We start from the raw sequence: 27306 nt of genomic DNA, 5'->3' as shown, positions 1-27306 counted from the left end.
AGGGGAGAGCAGGCAGGGACAGAAGGCAAAAGTGTGGGGTACCTCCCTCCACGTGCCTGCTAACATTTGTCAGCAGAGGCTGCCCATCCTGGGGGTGGAGGTGGGGAAGGGCTTAGAAGCAGCAAACAGGTGGCTTGGAGTGGGGATGCTGAGGGGGTTGGGGGCCTAAGCACCTGCTGGGTGTGGGGCTCTGGTGGGCTGGCTCCTGGGGGCCGGGGGGCGGGGGGTGGACGGGCGTTGGGGCAGCTCCGGGGTGCCTGGTGGCGTTCCGCACGGCCTCTTCTAAGAGCTCCATCCACCTGTTGCCGGTAGGAACAGAGAGCACCAGGGGTGAGAATGGACCGAGGCTCACAGCACCTCCCCTGACCAAGTGTGGGTCAGAGCTGCGAAGCTTCCTCACGCCCTGCCCGGCGGCGTCCCGCCTCCCTCGTGTCCTGACAGGCTGCTCCCGTGGGGTTCTAGTACTCGCAGCTACCAATTCCGAAATACCAGCCCTCTGTTCTGCTTGGTTCTATATCTGTTTGGTCTCTCAAAATAACTCAAGAGGTAGCATTATCCACATCTTACAGACAAAAGCCCTGAGCCTGAGAAAACTGTCTGACTCAGCCTGTCTCCTGCCACCAAGCCACGCTGCATCTGTCTGGCCACTGTCAGGGGACACGGGTGGGTGGATGCCCAGCATGGGGGTGTGGGTCCTGGAGGCAAACACCTTTGAAGAATGCAGGTATTGGAGTTCCCATCGTGGCGCAGGGGAAACGAATCTGATTAGGAACCAAGAGGTTGTGGGTTCCATCCCTGGCCTCGCTCAGTGGGTTAAGGATCCAGCGTTGCTGTGAGCCGTGGTGTAGGTCGCAGATGTGGCTCGGATCTGGTGTTGCTGTGGCTGTGGTGTAGGCCGGCAGCTGTTAGCTCCTATCAGACCCCTAGCCTGGGAACCTCCATATGCCACAGATGCGGCCCTAAAAAGCAAAACAAACAAACAAAAAGAATGCAGGCATTAGAAATGCTTGATGGGGGAAGGGAAGAAGCCAAGGGGAAGGGAGAGGCACCAGAGAAAGAAAAGCTGCAGCAGAAAGGCTGGAAGAAGGCTAAGAACCACCCCCGCACCACAGCCTACTGATGGGTCAAGGACAGCCACTCAGCAGGCTTCTCTACGTCCGTCTTCTCTCTCACTCCCGCCAAGCCTCCTCCTGTGACTGCCCTGGGGCTCAGCCCTGGCCTCACTGTCCACATCCTCATATGTCCCAAGAGGATGGTAGTTACGTGTGACCCCTCAAGCAATTCTCACGTGTTCTTGTCCGATGATGTCAACGCCACTAGCTCGTAGATCTGGGGTGGGCCCAGCTCGGAGGTACAGATGATGAAGAAGGCTCGTTTATCTGTGTGAGAGAGAAAAGGGAGAAGGGTCCACACTGGGGGTGGCAGAGGCCTGACTGCAGCCTGGGCCAGGGCGACAGAGTGCTGACCGGGAGCCCTGACCTTCAACCAGATGGAGAAGGCAGCGAGAGATGGACCTGGCTCGTCAGAGCCACTTGGGGTGGAGTTCCCGTCACGGCTCAGCATAAATGAACCCAAACTGAACGTCCATGAGGACGCGGGTTTGATTCCTGGCCTTTCTCAGTGGGTTAAGGATCCAGTGTTGCAGTGAGCTATGGTGTAGGCTGGCGGCTACAGCTCCCATTCGACTGCTAGCCTGGGAACCTCCATATGCTGTGGGTGGGGCCCTAGAAAGACAAAAAAAAAGAACTGCTTGGGGCTCATTTACAAAAAGGACATAGGCAATACTGGGTCCCCTAATGTCATCTTCACAGCCACCCCCACTACTTCCTGCTTTCCTGACAGGTGTAAGGTGCTTTGGGGTTATAAAACTACATCACACCCATCCTCCCTTTATATCCCCTGCCCCTAGAGGCAGGTATCACCTCCCATGTTAGAGGGGATAAAAGCAAGTGCAGAGAATGTGGTTTCCTCGCTCTTGCTCCAGAGTCCTTCTTGTACAAGCTCTGCTGCTCACTGCAATGCTCTGAGCACCAGACTGGGCTCTGGATGTGGGTGCACTGGTCTCTGCAAGCAAGCTCTGCCCCGCCTTCTCTCCCTGTCTCTCTCTCTCTTTTTTTTTTGGTCTTTGGTCTTTTTAGGGCTGTACCGGCGGCATATGGAGGTTCCCAGGCTAGGGGTCGAACTGGAGCTATAGCTGCTGGCCTACACCACGGCCATAGCCACACCAGATCTGAGCTGCGTCTGAGACCTACACCATAGCTCACAGCAATGCCAGATCCTTAACCCACTGAGTGAGGCCAGGGATTGAATCTGCATCCTCACAGATACTAGTCAGATTTGTTTCCACTGAGCCATGACAGGAACTCCTGCCCTTCACTCTTGTCGCAGAAAGGCTTGTCCCTGCCCAACGCTGCTCACTCTTCCTCCTCAGCCCACCCTAGATGCCCGGATCCCATCCTGCATCAGGTTGTCCATCTTCATCTTGGTCCCCCCATCCTACCCGTCACCCCACCCCATGCTGGACCACATCCTCCTGCTTAGATGGGTCAGCATAGCAGGAAAGGAATAGGGCCAGGAAGTTTCGTATGGCCCCAGATCAGCCCCGTATCACTGAGTGCTCGCTGGACATGAGTAACAGGGATCATGGCCCCGAGGCCTGGGCCAGCTGGGACCATCTCCTCACGGGTACCTGTGGCCACAGAGCGGATGAGCACGGCATTGAGCTTGAGCACGGGGCTGAAGGTCTGCTTGCTGTCCGACGAGCCCACGGCCGTCTTACTGTGGCACTTGAGCAGCAGCTTCTCATCCTGTTTCTGCAGCAGCACGAGGAGGTCCTCCAGCAGCAGCACGTGGAGGTCTGGAGGGATGTGGTGCTTGTGAGGTGTTCCCTGTTGCCTGCTCACCCCTCATCGACGCATGGGGTACCAGAGGCTCTTGGACGACCATCCCCAGGGTCTAGGAAGCCCTGGAGTCTGGTGACCTCCGACTCCAGTTTTTGGTCCTCCCTCCCCAGGCTGTGCTGAAGGAGCCCTGAGCCGTCATCTCCAGTGGTGTTTCAAGCTGCCTCCCCGGCCACCTTACTACCTCTTCAGAGACCCAGATACAGGGCTTATGATCAGGAGAGGGGACAGCCTAGATCCCCTCTCAGCCCCGGGCCCCCTGCACTTACCTAAGGTCTTATCCTTGCTGATCCTCCAGGTCAGGGGCCCCTCGTGGATCATTTTTCTGGCTGTAAGATCCAGGCTCTGTTAAGGAGATACCATTCATTTACTCAACAAGTATCTGAGAACGTGCTCTGGGCCAGACACTGTGCTAAGGTGCTGGGAATCAGTGGCGAGCCCAGAAGAGTCCGTGCCCTCACCTCACACTTTTGTGGGGATGCAGACAAGTCAAAGGTCACGTGCCAAGTGCTGGGGGACACAGCCATGGCTCTGGTTGGGGCCTCTCGACTGCCTACCACCTGCATCTACCCTCCTAAGACGACTCTCTGTACCTGCCCATCCCTTTGGCTTTATTCCCTCCCGAATGACCTTCACCTCCACCTCGAGTTTACTCTCATCCCCTGCTCGCCCAGGCCGAGTTCTCACATGTAGCCTTTACGGTGGGCCTGTAGGCTCTTGTCTCTTCAGGGATGGGGGGACAATAGTCAGAGGGACCCCCTTCGCCATCCCATCACAGACAGGCCCAGGCCTCCTCCCCGCCCCGACCCGAATTCTGCCCCAGGGGGTGCACGAGAAGTACGTGTGCACGTGGGGCTGATGGCGCTGCAGCCTCTGCCTCCTACCTTGAACTCTGCTGCCAGGGGGTTGCTGGCCCTCTCCAGGGAGGTGGTATCCAGGCGTTTCTGGTAGCTCTCTAGACGGTGCCGGTTCTCCGTCTGCTTCACAGCCTCGTTCACGTACTTGAGAATTTCTCGGCACTGATCCCGGGCCCGGCAGAGTTTCTCGTGCTCAGTGGTGCCACCTACCCATCGAGGTAGACAGGAGGATGTTAGGGCTCCTGCCTGAGAAGTGTGTCAGGGCCCAACAGTACCTGGCTACCCACAGCCATGGTGACTGGCCTGTCATAAACCAGCAGGTATGGGCGTAGACACGCCACCCTTGCCTAACAGTATAAGGATAACTCATACCGAGGGTCCCTGGGTTTCAGAGCACTGCTGATGGCTCCCAGGAATTCCTGCCTAGACCACAACCAGCTATGTGGGGTGGGGGTGGGGAGGAGGGGGGCTTTGGGTAACGGTAATGATGGTGCCTCCCTCTAGCAACACCTGTTCAAACCAGACTGCAGTTCTTTCCACCTCTACATCCAGACATCGATGGCCCAAATTTGAAGGTGGCGAAAGGTACTCAGGATCCCAGGGACAGTGGCAACCTGGGGCTAGACGTTCTTTTTGGCACTCCTCTGGAGTAACCACGCACAACTGTATCTTTAGTGCACTGCGCAGAGATGTCCGGCGGGGGGATGGATGGGGCTAAAATCCAGCCAAGGCCTCTGGTGGGGGACCACGATCATCAGAGGAGCCGCGGTGCCCCTGTGTGCCAACCCGTGTCTGATCAGAGGCTTTCCACTGATGTGCAGAGGCCCCAGAGAGGCCACAGGCGGCCCTTCCCTCCTCCTGCTACTGAGCACCTAACTTTTGCCATTTATTTATTTATTTATTTATTTATTTATTTATTTATTTTTGGTCTTTTGTCTTTTTAGGGCCTCACCTGTGGTACATGGAGGTTCCCAGGCTAGGGGTTGAATTGGAGCTGTTAGCTGCTGGCCTACATCACAGACACAGCAACGCGGGATCCGAGCTGCGCGTCTGCAACCTACACCACAGCTCACGGCCATGGCGGATCCTTAAGCCACTGAGCGAGGCCAGGGATCAAACCCAAGTCCTCATGGATGCTAGTCGGGTTCACTAACTGCTGAGCTATGAGGGGAACTCCCAAAGCACATTTATAATCATCTTTTTTTGAGACTGACCCTGACAACACAAGGATGAAGACCTGAAGACCAGAGAGGTCATGTGACTTGCGCAGGTCACAGAGCAAGTCGGTGCTAGAAGCAGGGTCTGACCTGAGCCCTACCTTCCGTGTGCTTGATGATGTTCTCCAGCAGCAGAGGGTACTTGGTGAGCCGCTGCATCTCGGAGATGATGAGGTCTCTAAGCTGCAGCCGCCGGCACTGAGGGTGGCTCTCGGCCTCCTGGATGGAAGGAGGCACAGAGAAAGACGTGAGCCCAGGGTAGGAGCTGGCCTGTGGCTCAGGACCCGGAGGAGGGTGCAAATGCCAGACAGGTCCTAATCCCAGAGGGTCACTGAGAAGTAGTGGTGGCAGCTTCTTGCTTAAATACTTAGAGTGAGGTTGGTGGAGGTGGGGCGACAACAACCCAGGAAGGGCTATGGTCCGACGAGCCAGAGAGAGCAGGTATCATTCCCACTTTATAGACAAGGAAACTGAGACCCATCTAAGCACATGCAGGAACTAGCAGGTGAGGGGGCCCTTCTGACGGCAAGTCCAGAGCATCTGTCCTGGGGGTGGGTATGTGTCGGTGTTTCTGAACAGCAGGCGTGGGGTAGGGTGTGGAGGGTGCAGCAAGTTGCTGGGTTACCCTCCCTGGCAGAGACAAGAGGCCAAGACACCCAGAGCTGGGGCCGGGAGGGGAGCTGGGGAGACGCTGGGTGAATTAGTTAACTTTCCCCCTCAGCTCTGCTGCGCTGTGACCGAACTGGCTGCTTTTAGAGGCAACGAGCAGCACCTGCATGAAGAGCTGGAACCGGCTCTCCTTGCGCTGCCTGGTCTTGATCAGCTCCAAGGCGATGGACTGATAGGAGCAGAACTGCGCGGCCACCTGCTGGAGCTCCTCCCGGGCAGGGCCGTCGAACTGAGAGGCAGAACAGACACCACTCGGCCTCATACCCCTGCCTGGGACCCCCTGCCCCCACCCCCCGCCTCCTCCAGGCCTGGTGGCCATACCCGGGCCAGCATGAGGTCACTGATTTCTTTGATGATGGGGCCCTCCTCCCGGAGCTTCTTCATGGCTTCACACCAGGAATCTGGGGCGAAGAGAAGAGACAGAAGTGCCTGGGGTGAAGCTGCACGGCCGGGCTCTCTGCGATGAGAGAAGTGCCGTGGGAAAGGGTCCGGAAGCCATTTCACTTATGGGGGAGCTAGAATGCTGGCTTCAGGCTGAACATCAGGTTCTTGTACCAAAGAGGGCTGGCGGGGCCTATCTGCTCAGGGAGGGGGTGGGGGGCGGGCGAGACCAGAGCAGGAACCTGAAGGCTGGCCAGGGAAGGGGGAGGTGGGGCGGGCTCCTCACTGTGGATCTCGATGAGCTCGGGCAGGTTGGGGAAGAGCCGGGCCAGCTCCTCCCGGGGCAGCAGGCCCTCCTTCTTCATCCGCTGGTAGAAGATCAGGTCCAGGACCCGGAGTGTGCGCAGATGGGAAGCCTCTGTCACAAACAGCTCTGAGCGGGGGTAGTGACGAGGAGGGGCAGAGAGGTGGGAAGAAAACTGATTAGCAAGGATCTAGAGTCACTACTGAGACCTCTGAACCACTATATGTTTGGTGCTGGTTTCAGATGGCGCATCAACTCCTCTCTCCCCAGGGCTGGCGAGAACCACAGCATCGACAGTCCTGCCCCCAGGGCCCCACCCTATGTTCTCTACCACCCTCTGCATCTGAGATGCTCTGCATCTGTTCCCACACGAGTCGGGGTGGACGAGGGGAGGTGGAGCTGGTCCTCACCGTTGATGACCTCCTGCCGGTCAATCTCCCTCTGGCTTAGCCCAGCCACCACATCCTTGCCCACTGTGTGCTGCCAGTTCTGGGCATCTGGCTCTGGCTCCAGATCAGACAGATGGCCCAGATCATCTTCCAGGAGGTTGGGGAGGAGGGCATCTGTGCAGAACCCCAAGCTGGGGGACTCAATACTCCTGGGGGAACAGGCAGCTCAGCATCACTCGGAGGAAATGCAAACGTGGGGTTTTTCCTTCCCTCTCCTGCCCCACCTGCCTGCCCTGGGCCCATGGGAAACCAGCAGGCCACGAAGAGGAGCTGCACCACTGACCAGCCACTGGAAGAGGGCAGGGGCAGCCGAGCATGGCGGGGACACGGATACCTACCAGGCCTGCCCTCACTCACCTGCGGCCCATTTTGGGGGTGAAGGGAGGGGTTGGGTTCTCAAGAGACCTGTGGAGAGAATGTCAACTCTCAGCCACCCTCTGCTGCTGCCCCCCGACCCCCCATCAGCAGGCTGAGCCACTGAGCCCCGACCACCTGGTGGAGAGGCTGGAGGCAGAGGACGAGGCTGACTGGTGGAGGCGGGCGGCCTCTGCGGCGGCGTCCATGTCCACGTCGCTGCGAGAGCGGGGCACGTTCTCCGCCTTCCGAGACCGCTTCATCTCCTCCCGGCCCTTCAGGCTCTCAGAGCGGCCCAGGCGAATCTCCGAGCGTGAACTGGATGGAAAGGGCAAGAGGCCTTGGGATCCTGTATCTGGCCAGCTCTTATCTGCTGCCCCATCTCAGTGCTGCACACATCCACCCCAAACACCAAACCAAAGGACCCGAACTCTGGTGGCAGGTGCTGCTCAGCTGACAAACCGCTTTTGCTAACAGCTCCTTCTCCCCAGCCAGGCGTGAGGGGCACAGCCTCTTCACTTTCCTCATGGCAGGTCAGGAAGGGATCCTAACAGGAAGGCGAAATCTGGGACTAACCATCAGACTTGTGGGGTGTCCAGATGCCAAAGACCCTGAGGCCTCAACAGGAAAGCTGTGGACACTGAAGTCCCTCATCAGGGACCACAAGGGCCCACCCTCCCTGCCCCTGGCCTGTCTTGTGGCCAGCCCATCTTGCCCTCTGCTTTGACTTTTTTTTGACTGAGTCTGTGGCAGGCAGAAGTTCCTGGGCTGGCGACTGAACCCGAGCCACAGCAGTGACCACAAGCCACAGCAGTGGCAACGCTGAATCCTCATCTGCTAGGACACCAGGGAACTCCCACCCTCTGCTTTGGAACAGAGGCTGGGAGTTCATGTCCTGCCTCGGACTCTACCTGAGGTGGATCTCTCCTTCTACGAGATCTTTTACAAGCTCCACTTTCACACAGTTTTTTTTTTCCCCCTTTTTTTGGCCATGCTTGCGTGGAAGTTCGTGGGCCAGGGATCCTTCACACTCTTTAGCATTCTCCACACTGCCTTTCAGAAATTCTATCTGCTGTTGGATTCCTACTCCTCTAGTTGTGATGTGGGTCGTGGGTTTCTTCCATTCTTATCTTGAAGGCATCCTTTCTGGGCTTCCAGGCCCCTCCTGGGAGCAGATGACTCGGGAGGGTGCTGACAGGGGCCTGTGTACTGATGGGCAGGAACTTGCTCCCTGGCCCGCCAGGCTTGACCACAGAGGGTCTGTGGGGCCTGGCGAGATGCTGACGACTGGGTGCTGCTCTTTTTGAGTCCTGCAGGGCACCAGCCCTGTGACAGCCGCCATCTCTGACCCCTAGCTGCCCCAGGATGGTGCCTCCCCCCCGTGGCCCTGCTGGGCTGGTTCTTTGCTGACATTATTACTCATCTGCATCCTGCTCTGCCTCTAGGACCACAGACGGCCTGGAGAGTCTGGAGGGCTCTTAAGAGCACAGCAGGTTGCTGCCATGAAGGAGCCAAATGGCTGGGTCTCCATTTCTCAAGTCTCTCTGAGCTGCCGGAGGCCCCAAAATGCCGCTCCTCCCTGGGTCTTGAGGGTTCGTCTGCAGGATTAGAAACCATACTAACAGCTGATTCCCTATTGAACTCACCCCCTGAAGTCTGTTAGAACAATTCTGACACAGACTAACTCCAAACACTTTCGCCAGTGCCCATGGGTCACTTTGGTGTCACAACAAACCTCATACAATGGAGGTTACTGGTACCCAGAAGCGAGGAACGTTCCCACCAACAAGCGAGGTATTCAACCCATCTCTGGCCTCAAATTCCTAAACCACTGCCTAGAACTGGGGTGGGTGCGGGTGGTGCTTCTACCTGTTTAGTGCCTATGACGGCCTCTGACCCACCATTGCTGCCGATGCCACTTCTGAACTTGTCAGGGAGCTTATAACCATCAGATCCAAAGGCTGCTGCTCAGTACATTTGAAACCATGTCTCAGGGCAAAGTTACCTAACGACTTTCAGGGCACAAGTTTACAAATGGTCCCAAGTATCTTCTCCAGGTGTTGACAGTCTATCTTCTGTGTATCTGAAACATCTATAAAACCATACCTACCCCAGCAATCACATCCTTTGTATATTTAACCTACCCAGTCCTATCAGAACTCACCCTAGTGCAGATATAATCTTTATCCTGCCTAAATCTTTGTTAATTCTCACTACTGCCAAAGTCTTTAACGTGTGTTAAGCGTATAAAGACTTAGTATTACAGAAAGGAGTAACTCCGCATATGAGCAGGAGTGTCTGACTTAAGAGTTTGGTAAATGGTTATTTTGGGGGTGAAATGCTTTGACCATCTGGGCTGCTACGTGCTGCCTTGCCTCTGTGCTGCCTGTGGTCCAGCTCGGCAGTGTACACGGGAACTACTTGCATATACACAAGACCGCATTTATGCTACCTCAAGTGTGACAGAAAGAATGTGCAGGGATGTTTCTGACTACAGGCAGTTCTCACTTTAAGTGCTGGCTGTAGAATTTTAGACATGACTTGATGGCTGTCATGTCACAGTCAAGAACAAGTCAAGTCCAAGTGTACGTTTCAGTGCCAGAGCAGGGTTCTCATTAGAACCTGGCCAAAGATGGAGAAAGTGAGCAATGCCACAGCCTCTTTCCCCCTTTTTCTTCTTGAAAGGAGAAGAGCAGTTTATTTTGGATCAATGAGCTTTGGATTTCTCTGCTGAGATGGACATCAGATGCCCAAGTTTAATCATCTGCCTTTAAAGCATCCAGCAGCAGACCTCTTCTCGAGCTCTCTTCTCCACGGGTGCCAAATACGATCTTTAGCCTGATTTTCCGATTTCCCAGGATTTCCCTGCCCCTCTCTGTAGTCTTTTATAGCTGCTTTATAATATAATCTAGCTTATTCTTAGGGTGGAGGCTGCTGAGTAGCCAGGGAGTGAATCCAGAGGAAACTTTAAAAAAAAAAAAAAAAAAAAAAAAAGGAGTTCCCGTTGTGTCGCAGTGGTTAACGAATCCGACTAGGAACCATGAGGTTGCGGGTTTGGTTCCTGCCCTTGCTCAGTGGGTTAACGATCTGGCGTTGCCGTGAGCTGTGGTGTAGGTCGCAGACTCGGCTCGGATCCTGCGTTGCTGTGGCTCTGGTGTAGGCCGGTGGCTACAGCTCCGATTCGGCCCCTAGCCTGGGAACCTCCATATGCCGCAGGAGCGGCCCAAAGAAATAGCAAAAAGACAAAAAAACAAAAAAACAAAAACAAACAAAAAAAATTCCCCACCTACAGCATATGAAAGGTTCCCGGGCCAGGGATTGATTTTTAGCCACAGTTGTGACCTATGCGGATCCTTTAACTCACTGTGCCAGATGGAGGAACCCGTGCCTTCGCACCAACCCAGGCTGCTACAGTCAGGTTCTTTTTTTCCTTTTTTGTCTTTTTAGGGCCGCACCCACAGCATATGTAGGTTCCCAGGCTAGGGGCTGAATTGGAGCTGTAGCCACCGTGTGATGCCACAGCCACAGCAACGAGGGATCCGAGCCACATCTGTAACCTATACCACAGCTCACAGCATCGCTGGATCCTTAACCCACTGAGCGAGGCCAGGGATCGAACCCACCACCTCTCTGTTCCTAGTTGGATTCGTTTCTGCCGCGCCACGACGGGAACTCCATAGTTGGATGCTTAACATGTGCCATGGCGAGAACTCCCAGAGGAAATTTTAAAGGCATGAGGTTCTTTGGAAGGTCAGGGGCCTCCAAAGAGGCCTCTCTCTCTCTCTCTCTCTGACTAGCCTGATGACCAACACATACTATGTCCGCTGAAGATATCCAGGCAGGAAGGTTGTTGGGAGAGAGAGAGAGAGAGCGCTCTATAGTGAAGCCTTATAGTCTGGGGGTGGGGGTGGGTTAAGTAGCTGGCATTAAACCCGAGCCCCAAACCCTGCTCGTGCCTCCCTCCCTGGGCAGCTAGCAGGCCCCTTGTAGCCACTGCTACCTGTCGCTCTCCAGCAGGTCCTCAGGAAAGCTTCCTGTCGAGAGTCGCTGAGTCCCAGGCTCGGGGGCATCATACTGCTGGTTGTTCTCAAAGTGCTGAATGATGTTCCTCACGTTGCCTGGTTTGACTGGAAGCAGAAAGATAATGAAAGGTACTCTACTTTCTGCTCAGGGACGACTTCTCAGGGCCCTCACTCCCCTCTAGCCCAGAAGACAGCGATGAGCAAGCATGGATGAGAACAGTATGGGGCTGAGAGTCAGGAGACATGGTTCGAACCCTGGCTCTTCTACTCCGCCGCGTGGCATGGCCCATCTCTCCACCTTTCTCAGTACACTCTTTCCTCAGGTGCAGAGCGAGAGGGTCTGGAAGCACATTTGCTGTGGCTATTCCACTTGGCGCTCACATTCTTTATCATTCTTTATTCTCTATCACTCTTAAGGCTTGAATATCGTGGTGAGGTTTTTCCCAAGAGCCAGGAACAGGTTAAAAAAATAGCCAGGAAGACCAAAAACACATCGACCTGTGATTTGGCCATGTTGCCAGACTACCCTGAGCATTTTTCAAATTTATATTACTTTCCAAGTTCACTGCTTCTGGTTTTCCTTGACTTTCCTTCTTGTTCTTTCTGCCCCCACCCCTGCCTCTTGGTCATTAAAGAACCAGACCCTTCATTACCGGTGTGTGTGTGTGTGTGGGGGGGTTGTCTTAGGAGAAACAGCAGAGAGATGTCACTCTCTGACATTCAAATCCAGATGCTTTTCAGAGCTAAGGCAAAAGAGAGCTGCCCTTATCCAAAGCTGAAGGGGCAGATAAAAGAGTAAAAAGCTGTAAGGGATGTCACATGGAGACCCCGGAGAAGCTAGGCTCAGGGACTCAGTGGTTCCCATCTTCAAGGTCATTTAGCTCAGCTCCAGGTCCAGGATGTCAGAACAGGAGGTGGGCTAGAGATGCTGCTTTGCCTGGACCAACAGGAAGGATAAGTGGGATGGGGAAGCTAAGGCAAATAACCCTTGGTACCAGGCCCTGGTCTTAACCATATTAATCAGAGATTTTCTTTCTGTCGCACCCACAGCATATGGAAGTTCCCAGACAAGGGGTTGTACCGGAGCTACAGTTGCCAGCCTACACCACAGTCACAGCAACTCGGGATCCAAGCCATGCCTGTGACCTACACCACAGCTCACAGCAATGCAGGATCCTTAGCCCACTGAGCGAGGCCAGGGATCGAACCTTCATCCTCATGGATACTAGTCATTACGACTGAGCCACGATGGGAACTCCTAATGAGAGATTCTGACATCGGCACATACACTCTTACAAATTTTCCTGTGCATCTAAGCTTGAGATTCATAAGAGAATTTCCAAGTCAGAAGAAATAGAAAAACATTTAGCTGGTCTCTTCAAAGCTCACCACTTCATGTTCTTTAGGCAGGTGACATTTTGCTGAAACTGGAAAATAGGTGGCTGTGTGTATGTGTTTGGAGCAGGGGCTGTTACCATCACTCCCATCTTGCAGATGAGCGTCAGATCTACCTGTCCCAGACTGAGTGTGCTTGAAGACCTTGGGGCAGCTGCAGGAGCCAGGGGCAGCTGCACAGCCACAGCCTTGAGCGCCCCCTGGCTGGGTGATGATGCGGCCACCTGGGAACATCCTATAACAGAACGCCTCCAGGCGGAGCCCACAGCTCCCTCTCCCACTGGCCACCGGAAAATGCCCAGTTGTTCCTGGGATATAGTTACACTCTAGCTGTGACAAGCAATAGGTGTGGTCCTGAGATTTGGTAAAAGTGAATAACCCAGAGCAACAGGGGTAAAACAAACAGCTAGAGAGGAGCACATTTTTGAAAAAGAGCAAAGTTTTCACTGGTAGCCTTTGCTCTCCTTCCTCCATTCTCTGAGTGACCATGAAACTAAACAAAAGTCAACTGTACATTACTAACAATCAGGTTCTTTCGCTAATAAACAGGGGCAAAGAGCGATGATCCTAAATGGCCAAGTTCTCAACACTGAGGCTTTTTAGCTTTGGTGGGTGTTTGGTCTTTAGATACACATACAGATTTGTCTGATGTCCTGGGAACCTGAGAACATCAAATCCAATCTTGAAATGACAATAGAAAGATCTGACTCAAAGGTGGCGAATCCCCAGCATCCTTATCCAGCTCCTGGGATCTGTAGCCCCACCCTGGGTGTTCCTGTCCCCTCTCAGGCTGACACAAAGCAGCAACTTGGGCAGGGCTGCTGGTCTCAGGCCTGCTGCTTGCCTCATGCTGGCCCCGGGCAGGGTGGATGGGAGGAAGTATGTGTTAAGAACTAAGGGTCTGGGTTTCAAGCTTGTTCTTTTATTTTTTCCCATTGTTTTATGGACTTTTTCTTTATGGCTGCACCCATGGCACATGGAAGTTCCCAGGCTAGGGACTGAATCAGAGCTGCAGCTGTGACCTAGCTGGATCCTTTAACCCACTGTGCTGGGCTGGGGATAGAACCTGCACCTCTGCAGTGACCTGAGCCCCTGCAGTTGGATTCTTAAGCCACTGTGCCGCAGAGAGAACTCCTTTTTTCTGAATTCTTTATTTTTATTGTTTACAATAGCATAGCAAGCCTAGGAATTTAACTGTAAAAATGATTTTGAAAACCATTATTTTGTCACTTTATATAAAATGAATTCTAGCAAAGATTAACTTCCTAATTGCATCTCACTGCTATCTCTCCTCTTGATTTACTATAGAACCTAGAATATATTAATCACTTAATTGTATGCATATGGACCTTGTTGATGGGAAATAAACCTGTCTAGTTCTAAGTGCTAATAAGCCTCTTTGGGTTACTATCTATTATATATATATATATATATATATATATATATATATATATATATATATATGTAATATATATAAGTACATGTATTATATATATATATATATATATATATATATATATATATATATATATATTTTGCTTTTTAGGGCTGCACCTGCAGCATATGGAAGCTCCCAGGCTAGGGGGTCAAATCAGAGCTCCAGCTGCCAGCCTAAGCCATAGCCCCATAGCAAGCCAGGATCCAAGACACATCTGCGACCTACACCACAGCTCAAGGCCATGCTGGATCCTTAACCCACCAAGTGGGGCAGGGATCGAATCTGCATCATCATGGATGCTAGTCAGGTTTGTTCCTGCTGAGGTTTGTTCCCACAACAGGAACTTCCTATATATTTATTTTTAATACACAGATTCTAGAAGATATCAGGTCCTCTAACATACATGGGTTAGGGTCATTGTTTTTAACTGTTGCAAAGTTAGGAGTCTAAAGAGACAGAGATGCTACAGTGAAGAGCTTAAGTAAAGGAGATGACAGAAATTAAAATACCCCAAAGCAAAACTGTTAAAGGCTCATTATTAACTAAACAAAACAAAACCAAAAAAAACCCTCACATAACATTCAAAAATAAGGATTTTTATAATTTTTTCAATTGAAAACAAAATCTGAGGAATTCGTATGGGACATTTCAACATGTGAGGGTTTTCCTCACTGACACAGAGCCCTGGATTTTGGAGCCCCATCCATGGAAAGGTGACAGAATGAGGGAGAAAGGCCTCAGGCCGTGGAACAGTCTCCGAGGGCCCAGAAGCTGGTCTCTGCAGGCACCTAGAGGAGCTGCTCCTGGGGGGCAGCACCCCAGCCACACCCACCCTGCATCAGGCAGGCAGAGTCCTGTGCCCAGTGTGAGGGCAGGAACCCCTGGGCAGGGCTTTGTGCCACAGGGAGCTTCTACAGCAATGGAGGTGCATATAAGAGCAATGGGGTGAGGAAAGGGAAGGAGGAAGGAGAGCCAGGGCAGGAGGAGACGAAGAAGGAGAGGAGAAGGGCAGACAGGACTTGGGAAATGGAAACTCAATGCTAATGCAAAGAAAAACCCAAAGAAAATGGTCCTTTTACCTTCCACAGGGGACAAGGGAATATGAAATGCTAAAAGAAAACAAACAAAAACAAAAGTAAACCATGAAAAGTCGAATTAATGTTTCAAGAGTCAAAATAAAAATTATATCAAGCAGGAAAATGAAAGGTAGTGGCAAAAATCAGGGCTGAGCTAGCGAGTCCCCGCCTTCCCCCACTTCCTCCAAGGCAGCAATTTCCGGAAAGGCAGCTGGCCCCGGACCGTCACCCTTCCCGGGTTCCCAACACTAATTCTGGGGTCTTAAGATAGTGACTGGGAGGGCCAGCAGCAACGTTCAGAGATGACACACAGCTGGGAAGAATGGGTGACAGGCTCAATGGAGGTCTGGTTACCGATGGCATGAGGGGAGCCTCTGGGGCCCCAACCTGCCCCCTTTCTACCTAATTCTGCTAAACAGTAATTGAAACTCACTGTCAAGGGCCCATCATTGCTCCTAACACACAGGCCCTCAGGACAGACCAATCCCAGGGATGAAGGCGAAGCGGGCACTGACTGTCAATAGGGCAATCTTGCCCAGGGGGAAACTTCCTCTTCATGGCTGCTCAGTACCTACAATCGGCTTTGAGTTTCTAGACCCATGGACTGGCTCGGCCTCCCTGGCTCTGCAGCAGTTACCTGTACCTCAGGCGCCTGCGCTGGGGGTGGCGAAGGGAGAAGACAGGAGCACTGAGGGCAGGCTGCGATCTCGGAGTCTGGGCCTGTGGCTCCCAGATGCACAGGAAGACCCTCTGCCCATGAATTGGCCTGTGAAGGAGCTGGGATCCCCGCCCAGTGCCTTCTCCCCAAATACTCACTGCTCTGGGAAGAGCCTTTGGGCTTCCCGATGTACTTGAGGATTGGGTTTCGCTTCTTGTCCTCCAAGGCATCCTTTTCTTTCTTGGAATTGCTGCTCTGCTGAGACAAGAGACGCTAGGGTTTGGAGAAGGTCCCAGTACCCTAACTGGGCCATGGATCCCCCTGTCACTGCCCCAATGACGGGCCCTAAACAAGTAACTGGAAGACAGACTCATGCCTGTACCCAGGACTAGCACATGTGCTTCTGGCCTGGGGCTGGAGGAAGGGAGAGCATGGCTCTAGCCTGGGGATTCTCAACGACTCCACATCCAAAGGCAGCTAGACCCCAGTTTGCCTCAGTGCAGGGGGCCACACCCAGAGATGCAGGGGGCCACACCCAGAGATGCAGGGGGCCACACCCAGAGATGGCTGCTTTCTGGGGCAGCTCTGTCACCTTCTTGGTCTTCGGGAAGAAGGGTAGCCACTTGTCCTTGTCAGGAGCAGACTGGGCCTTTTCAGCTGCGTTGGAAGGTCGTGTTTCTCGAAGGCGGATCCCCGCGTGGCTCATGTAGGTGTTGAGGGCGAAGTCCATGGGGGCACTGCGAGAGGAACGGGGGTGAGAAAGCTCAGCAGGTGGCAGAGCCCGAACTCTGCTGCACAAAATCTCGCTACCACCCGGTGGGTGGCGAAGAGCCAGGGTGTTCGGAATGACGCCTGGGATATTCAAATGAGACAGCAGGCAGAAGCCAGCAAAGTCTTGGCTGCCATGACTTCTAGAAGTTGTGTTCTTTTCCTACACAGAACTCCGCCTGACGAGAGGACAGGGGTCTGTGGAAGGACGTGTCAGTTCCCCAAACAAAAGCAGGTAAGGAGAACAGGCCTGGAGAATCGCTGCAGCCCATGGCTAATGTCCTCAGGCACACACGAGGGGGCTGAGTGGCAGACGGATGGGGGAAAAATGCCAAGCGGCCCCTCTAAGTACAGGTCAGTTGCCTTCGCCACCAAGCTCCCACCCCTGGGACAGGGGGAAAAAAGAGATGGAAAGGATCTGGCAAGTCGCTTCCAAGTGCCACGAATGAAACTATCCAGAGCTCTGTGTTTAAAAATCTATTTGGCTCTCAATTTGGAAGATGGATTATCCACTTTGCGGATTCAATGAAGCAAATGCTTTGGCTCTGGCTTTCCTCCTCTCTCAGACTTCTAACCCCACCGTCTCTCCCTTATGAAGTGTGTGTATGCTCAAGGAATGCACACTCACTTAACATCGCCTGCTGAGAAACAAAAAGACATGTATGTATACAGGCTGAAAGGGAAAAAGTGTGCCAAGAAAAGCCGTGTGTTGTGCCCCAGCTCCCCAATGCAGGGGCTGCTCCAGGGGGTGACCCCATCACTGGTCCTTCTTTAGGCGGTTTACGAGAGAGAAGTGGGGAGGCAGACACAGGGCGACGTGGGTGGAAGAGACCAGGAGCAGGAGTGCCGGGAGGGCTGGCAGCTTGGTGTCTTCACACTGAGGAGCAGACACACGTCCCAGGCAGCAACCTCCTTGTGCTATGGTTACATGGGCGTCTGGGAACTAAACTTGCACAGCTGGTGATCCTATGATGCTGGGGGTTCCCCTGTGATGGGCAGAGATGCAAAGCCCGGTAGCTCAATTCCACTCCTTCCCACCTTGAAACCACACCACAGACTCACTCACCTCCTGTCTTCCTCATATTTGGACCTGGAACAAAAGAAAGAACAGATGACTCAGACTGCAAAGGCAGAGGCTTGTCCGCCTGTGCCACACCGGGAGGCAGGTGAGTTCTTTCCTAGAGGAAGGGATGGCGGGGAGGGAGTCAGACTCAGACTCCTGGTCTCAGCCCTGGAGCCGCCTTGGGGCTCAGGAGGTGCAGGTTCTCACTCCGCTGAGGGACTCAGTGGGCAGAGAGTGATGACGATGATGGAGTCCTTCTAGCTAAAAGGAAGGGGCGCGTGGCAAATGCAGCCTCTGGCTTGCTATCTGTTTCAGCCTCTGAAGTTAGGGAGGAAGAGGCTCCTCCCTGTGTCCACCTAGAACTCAATTAGAAGGGTCGGGCTGACACTGAGGCAAGAGGAAAGACGGTGAGACAGCGGAGATAATACCTTGGGACCTGATTCAGGGGAACCTATTTAAAAGAGGTAAGTGGGAACAGCAATTAATATCTGTGTGCTCGATATGGGCCAAGGGCTATTTACATGTATACTATTTATACCCAAATAATCCATTACATCTCCAATTAATGAAACGGAGGCTGCATTCTTTTAAGTACAAGCCATTAGAAGCAGGGTGCCTATGCTGTCAATAACAATCCCACGTAATTCTGTGGTGCCTACAATCTCAGAACAGGCTCTGGCAGCTTTTTTGCTTCCATCCCTGGTGTCATCGGGGTGATCAGCGCCATCTGATCGCTAGGGAAACTAAGGCCCAGAAAGATTCAGGGCTCAGCTGAAGGTCGGAGGGTTGTTTTCAAAGACGAAATATGTCCTCTCCGTGGGACCTCTCATCAAATGCCAGGTTCCTATCGGCAGCTGCCTACTCAGTTCTCCACTTTGATGTCTAAAAGAGATCTGAGATTTTGACACGTCTGAAACCGAGTCCCTGATTTTCTTTTCTTTCTTTCTTTTTTTTTTTTTTTGTCTTTTTGCTATTTCTTTGGGCCGCTCCTGCGGCATATGGAGGTTCCCAGGTCAGGGGTCCAATTGGAGCTGTAGCCATTGGCCTACGCCAGAGCCACAGCAACGCGGGATCCGAGCCGCGTCTGCAATCTACACCACAGCTCACGGCAACGCTGGATCGTTAACCCACTGAGCAAGGGCAGGGACCGAACCCGCAACCTCATGGTTCCTAGTCGGATTCGTTAACCACTGCGCCACCACAGGAACTCCAAGTCCCTCATTTTCTACCACAGGATCGCTTCTCACACAGCTGTCCCTAACTCAACGGATGGCAGCTTCGTCCTTTTAGTCATTTAGGTAAAAAATGTGGAGTTTTTTTTCCTTTTCCTTGGTTTTTCTTTCTCTCACATCCTATACATCAATTGTTAGGAAATCCTCCCGTTGGCTCTCCTGTCAAAACATACCTGGAACTCCTTTCACAGCCCCAGGGGCAGTGCTCCCATCCCAGCCCTACTGGGGGACTTCCTGTAACTGACCTCCCTGCCTGGAACCCTCCTTTGCTCTCCCACCACTCTCAAGTTGCTCCCGGCTCCAAAGGCTCCTCATTCACTGGGAGGAAAGAAACTTACAACTGTCCACAGGTTCTGGGAGGCTGCCTCTCCTGTTGCCCCTCTGACTTCAGCACTCAAAGATGTCAAGCATGTCGCTCCTCTGCCCTGGCTGTTCCCTCTGCCTGGGATGCTCTTCCTCCAAGATGTTTCCGAGGATGCCCACGCCCCCTTCCCTCAGTTGCCCACATGTAAACGTCTGGATGAGGCTCTATTTGAAGGTGCAATCCCCTGGCTCAGATGCTCCTGGCCCCCCTCGGCCTGCTCTGTTCCCTGATCCCCAACCCTCATTTTCTAATGTACTCTGCAATTTACCTGCATAATACCCACTGTTTTTTTCTTCCTACAATAGCACAAGCTCCACAAACATTGTTTCTCTACTAATGCATCCCAGGAGCCTAGAACTGTGCTTAGCACCATCGGAGACTCCATAAAAACTTGCTGGCTTGAAGTATCAGCATTAGTAGACGCTACAGAGATTGTCTAGCCCAAGATCTGTCATTTTATAGATGAGACCGAGGGCGATGCAATGGCTTGATCAAGGTCACACAATTACTGAGTGGAGAAGCAGTACTGGGGTGAAAATCTACCTCTAAGCCTGGAAGTGTCCCCACAAAGTCAACCCAGGCACCTGAAACACTTCAGAAAATAGGGCTGGAAAGAGGCATTCACAGCAGCTGTGCCAGGAGTTCCTTAATAAGTTTAGTTCGGTTAGTCTTCCGATGTGATTAGTTAAAAACGGTCTGATTCTTGTAAGCCAGTTCTGCCTGCCTCCTGAAGGAACTTTACCCCCTGGAGAATCACTGCATGGCCCTTGTACTAAGTGTCAGATGCGATCTTAGCGGCAGGAAGGGTCCAGAAAGCTCACTGCGATGCTGAGGCCCGAGGTTTGTTATAACCACCAAACTGCCCTCAGAAGCCCCAGGCTCCACAATTCCCTTGAAACTCCCACAGACCCGGCCTGAGAAATGGAGCAGGAGGGCAGGATTCTTCCCAGCTTTCGGGGGAAGAAGGATCAGGCAAGAAGTGGCAGAGGGGGAGGGGCTGGGAAATAGACCCACAAACTGTGTCAAACTGTTGGGCATGTTCAGGGGTGGGAGTGGAACCGGAGACTCACAAAATGTCTCCTAGGGCAGCCAGCTGCTTCTCTGCCACCTGGCGCTCGCGGAGAGGGTCCCCATCCAGGTCCAGCAGGTCGTTTTCACCATACAGGCTGCCCAGCCCCAGCGTGCGCTTTGTTCTGAGCCAGAGAGAGAAAGAAACAAACGTACACCAACGCCTGACAGAGAGGTGCACAGACACACACACACACACACACACGCCACAAATACACACGCACACACCAATACACACACATGTGCCACACACCAATACACACACACACCATACACACGCACCAATACACACACACACACACACCACACAAATACACACACACACACACACAAGACACATACCCCACAGGTCAAGAACAAGGGTGAGGAGGCAGAGGGGAGAGTGGGGCGGGGGGCACCGGGCACCTGTAGTCCTGGAGCTGCTCCTGGATGTCGGGCATGGCGGCCTCCTGAGCCTCGCAGAGAACAGCGCGCACGTCCTCGCCGCTCCGCAGGCGCAGGTCTGTGGTGGGAGCCCAGACAGGAAGGGGAGGGATGTTGGGAGAAGGAGGTCACATCTGCTGAGCATATCAAAGCCTCTTAGCTGCCTATGGCACCGGGGGCAGAGGCTGGCTTTCTGCCCTCCTGTCAGCCAAGGGAAGTGGAGGCCTGGACCTACCAGGTCATTCCTGAATTCAGGACTGGAATCCTGACATCCAAGTCCCAAGGCAAGGACAAAATAGTTTCCGGGATGTTCCACACTCCATTAAGTGGAGAACTATTAAATCCCCTCTCTGCCTGTGTCCAGACACTGCCCTCTGACATTAAGTGCACACCTCTGCAAGGCTCATTCTCATTCCACCGCCCCAGGGCCAGCTCACAAGGCTGCAAAAGGCAAGCACTGCACAGGAAACCCAACTTCCCACCAGAAACTGGAAGGTGTCTCTCCTGTCCTCGCACCTGGCTTCACTCAGCTGAGGCTACGTCCCCGGGAGTGGCTGGCCACCCTCCGCTCTGCTTTGGAGCAAGTTCCCTTTACCCTCTGTCTGTGCCCATTAGCTTTCCTATCATCCAGGCCTTTAAAGGACCTCTTTTTGAAGGCAGCTTTGAACCATGACCCTCTAGAAAGCTCCCGTGATTAGCCTCTCAGGTTGGCACCCTTCCTTGGCTCTTCCACTCATGATTTGACAACGAGAAGGGAACAGAGCAATCACCTAGCTCACTGGCTCCCCACTCAGCACAGGTTTAGGAACACACACCACCAAAAACACAAGAGCAAAAACACTCCAGAGAGTCTGACTCTGTGGGTGGGGTGGGGTGGGGGAGGCCCTGGTTTCGGTAATTCTAAGACAGAAGCCCCCAAGGGATCCTGATGATGACCAGGCTTAGGAATCCAATTTCCTCTTTGTACACATGACCCAACCCAGGCCCACAGAGGTCAGGTGCAAGGTTGGCAGAAGTGACCCCGGTCTCCTGACCAACTTGTGCCCTGCCGTGACAGGCTTGATCAGGCAGAGTAGCTCCCAGTGGTTGTGTTTGTCCATGAGCTACTTTGAGGAGCTCTGGAGGAAAGGTCCCCATTTCCCCTATTAGAGGACAGCTGCCCAAGGTAGAGACTATGTCCCTTCGGTCCCTGAAGCCACCTCTGAAGAAGAGACTAGATGACCAAGGAGCCAACTCACCAATCTCAGCCTGTAACATCTCCGGGACCTTCACTCTCAGAGGCTGAAAAACAGAAGAGGGGGCACAGTGGTGAGGTCCACACACCCCAGGGCATGGTGGGAATCGTGCGGGGGCAAGGAGGGCTCTGGGCACTACCTCTCCTCCTCCTTTCCCTACACGACCCCACCTCCGCTCACCCATCTCCACTGAACTCTAGCTAGGGATTCTGAGAACTGGCATCGGAGGCTACGAGGCAAGCTGGGACTGTATATTCTGAGGGTGGTACCTGCAGTTTTCCTGCTCTTATTTCAAGGATCTCAGGCTGTACTGAATGGAAAGGTTCCAAAAAGTGGAGGGGGGGACAATTTAGCAGCAGGGGAGGAGTCTTACGAAGTGACTCGATGGGCTCCCCTTCTCCTTCACCCCCCAGGGAACACGGGCCTTCTGCTACTGCATCTTCCAGCGAGTGCGCGCAGCCTGGCTTTGGCTTTATGAGAACCTGACAGCTGGATCCTGGGGTGGTTCCATAACCACCACCAAGGAACAACTGGCAGCTCTAATCTCCTTACTCAAGACCCACTGAAGGGGGCTAAAATTAAAATCTGGAGGTAAAAACAGTTTATTTCTCAATCTTATTAGTCCTAGTAGCTTACTGCCAGACGAGTCAAGTCATTTGGGAATGAGTTTAGTTGATCAGATTAGAAAGCCTAAGATGGGAACTGCCCTCTGCAGGCCCAGGTGCCGCTGCAGCGGGATCCCCGACACGTCCTTGGGAACCACGTCCAGGGGTGGCGTGCGTATCCGCCCTGGTACTCGGGGGTCCCCTCCCTCTGGGCAGTCACAGCAAGACAGGCTGAGCCTCAGAAATCTGGGTGTGCCTCTTGGCTCACTGATTCTATCATCTGATGTTTCTGAGCCTGTTTCTTTGTCCCGGGGTGGGCAAGGCCAAGAGGGTTGAAGGGAACCATGAAACCAATGCAGGGGAGAGTAATCAGGAGGCAATGCAAGTTCCTCCTTTCTCCAAACATTTCAGAGATGCTTTCGGAGATGCAATGTGTATCCGACCTTGCTCCAAGTGGATTGAAAGAGGTAGAGAGAGATCGATCTTCAGAGAGTGGGGCTAGGAACAGAATCCAGGAATCCCTCCAAGAGCTTGTCTCCATTTGGCCTGAACTTTTTGCTCAGTTTTTCCTCTCTGCCTCTGAGTGGTCTAAACAATACAGTAAAATTGTAATCCACTCAATGACTGCCTTACCGCATTTTTCTCTAGGAAAATATTCCAGATGTCTTTTCCCAAGCTTCGGGAATCCTTGGGGTTTGTCTGCTGATAAACTTCTGCACACAAGTAAAAAAGCTAGGAGAGAGAAAATGGGTGAGAGCAGTGATTCTCAGCCTGGACTGCTTCTCCCCTCTGGGGACAACTAGCATGTCTGGACACTTTTTTTTTCTTTTTAGGGCCGCAGCCACAGCATATGGAGGTTTGCAGGCTAGGGGTCCAGTTGGAGCTACAGCTGCCGGCCTACACCACAGCCACAGCAACTTGGGATCCCAGAGGCCATCTGCGACCTACACCACAGCTCATGGCAATGCTGGATCCTTAACCCACTGAGTGAGGCCAGGGATTGAACTCGCAACCTCATGGCTCCTGGTCAGATTCGTTTCCCCTGCGCCACAACAGGAACCCCGAGCAAGTGGATGTTGACTCTGGCTGCTACCAGTGGCAGGCCCAGAAGGAAAATCCAGCAGTGCGTGCCATGGGCAAGAAGCTTATTCTGAACAACAGGACAGCAGCCTCTCTCCCTCACCCCCCTTCCTTTCGAAGCAGCTGAGCAGAAGGACAGAAACCAGGAAGGCTGTGGCTCTTAGCGCTGCTGCAGGACCCCCACCCTCCATCCCTCACAATCCTTCCTGTCATCACCTTCAGCCTGAAGACCTTTTATCGCTTTGCCCCTCTGCCAAGTATCCTCAAGGCCTGCTCTCTCAGCTCCCACAGTCAGCCTGAATCCACCTTCATTCAAAAAACCTAGAAAGACCATTCCCTCCAAGCTGACCCAGAATGATAGCTTTCCTGGACTGGTTCTTCCTGCTCCTCCCTGTGCTATGGAAGAGTCCCCTCCTTCTAGGTTGCATCTTCTTTTCTGTTCTGTCTCTGTCCTCGAGATGCCTGGCCGTGTCCATGGATCTGACTTATGACACCTAGAGAGCAGGGTCAGAGGCCAAGCACAAGCGGGCATGCAATTGAGGCAGATCCTTGTGACTTACCAGGGGTCCAGGGTCTGCCTGAGAGAAGATGTACCGTAGAAAGACCCCCAGGTGAGCTGGCCGGGACTTAAGTTTCTCGAAGTCCTGGAAAACGATGTCGCTCTGGAAGGCAGAAGGACAGACAGGGCTGGGGGCACAGCAGCACTGCCTGTTCCAGCTGAGCTCCCATGTGCCCCGCCTTCCAGGGCTGATAAGCGCGGCCCCCTCTCCCATGCTGCCTTGCAGCTGGTGCCAGTCCAACTGCTTCTAGTCCAGAGCAGCTGGTACAGAGAATGATGAAAGGAGAAAATCAGGAAACCGTTACCTCGTTGTTGAAATAACCCGGGTCATAATCTTCCTCTGGGCCAATAATTAAAGGCTTTGGGCTTTGATCTACACCCTGGGGGAGAGAGTCGAGCTGTAGAGATGAGAGGTTAGAGGACAGGAGTCTAGCCCCCTCAATGGTGTCTGGTTAGTGACAGCACAGCGCTGGCAGGGAAAGCCACACGGGGCTGGTAAACACTGGCGTCTCACTACCACCCCCAAATCTCAGAGAATAGAACAAATGATTTCCATTTGCAGGAAGGCAACTGCTTCTGGGTGGGGCCAGGCAGACTCAGAGCAGCCTGGTCACATGATGCATGAAGATGGGAAGTGAGAGAAAGTGTTCTCTTCCTGTTTGTGAAAGGAGTGTCAGCCCACAAAACAAGAACCTAGAGCTCCTGCTGGACTGTTGGGCTGAGGGCTTTGTTGGTCTCAACAGCCCCCGCCACAATACCTTCCAAAGCCATGGCTCTCGAGCTCCCGTGTGCTGTCCCCTCGTAGTCTCTGCCTCCTTGAGCAAAAGGGGATGGAGCTGATCCTTCTCCAACTCCACTTTCATCACTCCCCCTGCCTGCTCAAGAATCTATGATAGACCCCCATTTCCTGTCTACAATCCAAGTTTCTTTTTTTTTTGTCTTTTTGCCTTTTCTAGGGCCCTCCTGTGGCATATGGAGATTCCCAGGCTAGGGGTCTAATTGGAACTGTAGCCGCCAGCCTACACCACAGCCACAGCAATGCAGGATCCAAGCCGTGTCTGCAACCTACACCACAGCTCATAGCAACGCCAGATCCTTAACCCACTGAGCAAGGCCAGGGATCGAACCCGCAACCTCATGGTTCCTAGTTGGATTCGTTAACCACTGAGCCACGACGGGAACTCTTTTATTTTTATTTTTTTGTCAATCCAAGCTTCTTAGCTTGGCTTTTGGCATTCCCCTCCACGCCACTGATTAGGTAGGACGATGAGAGGTTTCATGTTGTATAAACTTCTCAGATGCTTCGCTAGACACGCCTTTCTCCTAAAAGCTCCTTGAGCATTCAAAGATTTCCTGCCAACTGGATTTTTCACTCAATTTCCTCGACCTCATTTCCAGTGATTCCCCATTAAAGGCTATGCTCTGGAATCCATCTAGAGTAGGCACTTCTCATGCCTGCCTTTTCCCAGGTCTAAGACACCCTCTTACTCCACCTTTTCAAGGGGCTTTTCCTGACAGTTCCTTCCTGACACTCCTCACTCTTGTTCTCCTGGGTATTTACAGACTCTGTGCTCAGAATGACCAAGTCATAGAAGCTGAAAGACTCAGAAGGCATCTCGGAGATCAGAGTCTAGCACTCACTCACAATGGAACATTCCAAGTTGCAGAGTCAGGCTGATGTGCTGGATCTGTATCTCTCAGACTCATTCTGAGAATCCTCCTCTCCCCTGACACCCTCGTCTCTGAATCCCTGGGGGCAGGGGGTTGTCCAGGATCCCCAGGGGGTACTGTATAACCATTCTGGCTCTAGCAGAACCTGAAAGCACTACATTTTTGCTTGTTTTTTAGTCTTTACAAACATGTAATTTTTCTGATTACAAAAGCAGAATATGCTTATCATTAAAAAAAAAAAAATCAAGGAGTTCCTGTCGTGGCTCAGGGGAAACAAATGCGACTAGAAACCATGAGGTTTCGGGTTTGATCCCTGGCCTCACTCAGTGGGTTAAGGATCTGGTGTTGCTGTGAGCTGTGGTGTAGGTCACAGACGCGGCTCGGATATGGCCTTGCTATGGCTCTGGTGTGCGTAGGTTGGCAGCTACAGATGTGATTCAACCCCTAGCCTGGGAACCTCCATATGCCCTAAAAAGTAAAGAAAAAAAAGAAAAGAAAGAAAAGAAAAATAAAACACTGCAGAATGATGTAACAAAGCCTGAGTTCCCTATGATTCAACCCCCAGCTGCTGACAGTTTTGTAGCTTGTATAGGTTTCCACCTTTGCTCTTACTAACATAGATTATTATTAAGATGCTGGAACTATATTATGAGTAAATAACAAATTCAAATAGTTTTCAGAAGTTGGAACAAATTCAGAGAAGAAAGAAAAGGACTTTAAGATCAATTACTCCACACCTGCTCCTATTAGCCACCTAAAGGAAAACCTCCTTAAAGAACATGATGTGCACTGTACCCGACCTGACCCTACCAGGCAACCTGACCTTGGTCCTGTGGCCCTACTAAGGGGTGGGGGGAAGGACAGTCTGGGAGGGGCAATCTAAGAGCAGCCAGGACAGGCGGCAGCCCTGCATTAGGCAGAAAAACTAAGTTCTAGTCTGATGCTACCACTAGCAAGCTGAGTCCCTGAATGATCCCTTAGCCTTTCTTTGTCTCAGTTTCCTCACCGAACGAAAATTCTAATGCCTGTCTCCTTTCCTGCTGGAGACAATTAAATGAGATTTTTTCCCTAAAGGATCTAACACAGCAGCTGGTGCACTAGGCATTTTAATACACCTGAGACCCATTTCTCTGTCTTTCCCCCGCCAAGATCTGAAAGTAACTCAACTCTACCCTACGGGTAGAACTAGAGCAACAAATGATATGATGTTGGCTTTCATTTAAAGTAACGGTAGATTTCCTTTAAAAATAAATTTAAATTTTAAAAAGTGAGTTATCTTGTAGAAAAACATTAAACAACATTTTATAGCTGGTATGAGGATACAGAAACAAAAATTATGGTGGTGGTACAGACAAACTTTTAAGAAACACTGCTTTACAAAACTTGGAGCTTTCTGCCAGTGTCTCTAACAAGTAGTGACCTAGCTTTTGCCTGAACAATGACAGGCAGATCCCTGGCTCTTGAGTCAGCCCATTCCATCGTCTGACAGCTCAGATTCTTTGCAACTTTCTCCATGGA

The 27306-nt window shown here is 52.5% G+C and overlaps 1 protein-coding gene across 10 annotated transcripts in view; it reads right to left on the bottom strand.

Annotated features, from left to right (window-relative positions):
• The window catches only part of ARHGEF11 (Rho guanine nucleotide exchange factor 11), a 115147-nt gene that overhangs the window by 6147 nt on the left and 81694 nt on the right, over positions 1-27306 (bottom strand). For 4 of the 10 annotated variants that reach the window (XM_047784270.1, XM_047784274.1, XM_047784265.1 and 1 more), the window contains 23 exons: positions 24423-24497; positions 24119-24220; positions 23112-23210; positions 21877-21919; positions 20621-20717; positions 20218-20340; positions 17555-17578; positions 16313-16457; positions 15879-15975; positions 15066-15095; positions 11132-11258; positions 7270-7449; positions 7135-7182; positions 6739-6926; positions 6311-6457; positions 5965-6044; positions 5747-5872; positions 5076-5193; positions 3785-3963; positions 3170-3245; positions 2690-2857; positions 1289-1379; positions 174-299 (listed from right to left, as the gene is read on the bottom strand). In XM_047784270.1, the coding sequence (XP_047640226.1) occupies positions 174-299; positions 1289-1379; positions 2690-2857; positions 3170-3245; positions 3785-3963; positions 5076-5193; positions 5747-5872; positions 5965-6044; positions 6311-6457; positions 6739-6926; positions 7135-7182; positions 7270-7449; positions 11132-11258; positions 15066-15095; positions 15879-15975; positions 16313-16457; positions 17555-17578; positions 20218-20340; positions 20621-20717; positions 21877-21919; positions 23112-23210; positions 24119-24220; positions 24423-24497 (2489 nt within the window). Of the gene's footprint in view, positions 1-173; positions 300-1288; positions 1380-2689; positions 2858-3169; positions 3246-3784; positions 3964-5075; positions 5194-5746; positions 5873-5964; positions 6045-6310; positions 6458-6738; positions 6927-7134; positions 7183-7269; positions 7450-11131; positions 11259-15065; positions 15096-15878; positions 15979-16312; positions 16458-17554; positions 17579-20217; positions 20341-20620; positions 20718-21876; positions 21920-23111; positions 23211-24118; positions 24221-24422; positions 24498-27306 lie in introns of all 10 variants that reach the window. The other 6 variants (XM_047784271.1, XM_047784264.1, XM_047784269.1 and 3 more) reach the window with 3 other exon arrangements.

Source organism: Phacochoerus africanus, chromosome 6 (genome assembly GCF_016906955.1).
Source record: "Phacochoerus africanus isolate WHEZ1 chromosome 6, ROS_Pafr_v1, whole genome shotgun sequence".
Taxonomy (NCBI): Eukaryota; Metazoa; Chordata; class Mammalia; order Artiodactyla; family Suidae; genus Phacochoerus; species Phacochoerus africanus.
This window is presented reverse-complemented; position numbering and strand designations above follow the sequence as displayed.